We start from the raw sequence: 1394 nt of genomic DNA on the forward strand, positions 1-1394 counted from the left end.
TACAAGCCCTTAACCAACAATGCGGTTTTAAGAAAATACACAAAAATATAAATATATATACTGTATATATAATGTATATAAAAATAAATGAATAAATAAGTAAAAAAATAATTTACAAAAAGAAAAGCAATTGAAAAAAGTTTAAAATAATGACAAAAATAAACAATAGGCAAACACAAACATTATTCACACACACACACACACACAACACACACATAATACAGTACATGAACAATAGCCCTGTTCTGACCATATACCCCACATCCTCCCAGATATTCAGTGGAGAGTCTGTCACTCTCAGATGTAACATACAGAGGGGAGAAGTCACTGACTGGGAATACACATGGAGCAAGGATGATGTAGCCACAATCAATAGGAATCATGAATATGAGATCAGTGAGGTTAATATTTCAGACAATGGTGACTACAGGTGTGTGGGTTCACATATTGATCAGAATAAGTATTCTGAGTGGAGTGATGCAGTCAGACTRACGGTAACAGGTATATCATCTTATCTCTCAAGTGCCTCCATGCCCATAACCACTTGACATAGGGCCCATCTCTCTACATTAGTTGATCACTGGCGAGCTCACTATTAATCTTTCAATCACTATCTGGACTTTATTAGTTTTGAGCCAATGAGGGTTAATCTAAATACAGATATACTGTGTAGACTGTAAATTCTAACTGAATAGAGTCAAACATACCGCTATTTAAAATAAACTTTAATCAAAACTTAAATGCAACAGCAAAAAAAAATAAAAATGACCAGCATGAATCCAGATGTTTTGATATTCTGCTCTCTGTTTTCTTAGCTCTTTCCTGAAACTACACTGACCGTAATCCAAAGCCTGCATACAATGGAGAGACAGTAACTCTGACGTTCAGTGGGGTCTGAGAGTGGCTGGAGCTTTTACTATGGTACAAAGACAAAAAAAAGAAGTAGTGAACCTTGTCTGGCAGACACACTACAAACAGGAGCCACCTTCACCATCAGTAGGAGCTGCTGAGTCTGACCAGGGTCTCTACTGGTGTCAGGGCGATCCAGTCGCAGATCCATATCATCAATACAGTGATCCTGTCACTATCACTGTGAAAAGGTGAGTAACTGTGTGTTGTGTGTGTGTGGTGTGTGTGTGTGTGTGTGTGGTGTGTGTGTGTGTGTGTGTTGTGTGTGTGTGTGTGTGTGTGTGTGTGTGTGTGTGTGTGTGTGTGTGTGTGTGTGTAGACATCACTGTATATGGCAGTATTCTGATAGATCTTGGGAAGTAGACAGTTCAGAGTGCATACTGTATGTTCAGAAATGACAACTTTATGACATGGTCATGTTGTGATGAATGCTGATCAACATTATTTTACATTTTAAGGTGTGTGATAATGTTTATTTTCTGTAT

At 37.9% G+C, this 1394-nt stretch overlaps 1 protein-coding gene across 1 annotated transcript in view; it reads left to right on the forward strand.

The window, feature by feature from the left end:
- The first annotated feature begins 381 nt into the window (after nt 1-381).
- Nucleotides 382-1394, forward strand: part of LOC111974422 (uncharacterized) — a 9065-nt gene continuing 8052 nt past the window's right edge. The window contains exon 1 of the mRNA XM_070447382.1: nt 382-396. Coding sequence (XP_070303483.1) covers nt 382-396 — 15 coding nt within the window. The remainder of the gene's footprint in view (nt 397-1394) is intronic.

This window comes from Salvelinus sp. IW2-2015, linkage group LG15 (assembly GCF_002910315.2).
Source record: "Salvelinus sp. IW2-2015 linkage group LG15, ASM291031v2, whole genome shotgun sequence".
NCBI lineage: Eukaryota > Metazoa > Chordata > Actinopteri > Salmoniformes > Salmonidae > Salvelinus > Salvelinus sp. IW2-2015.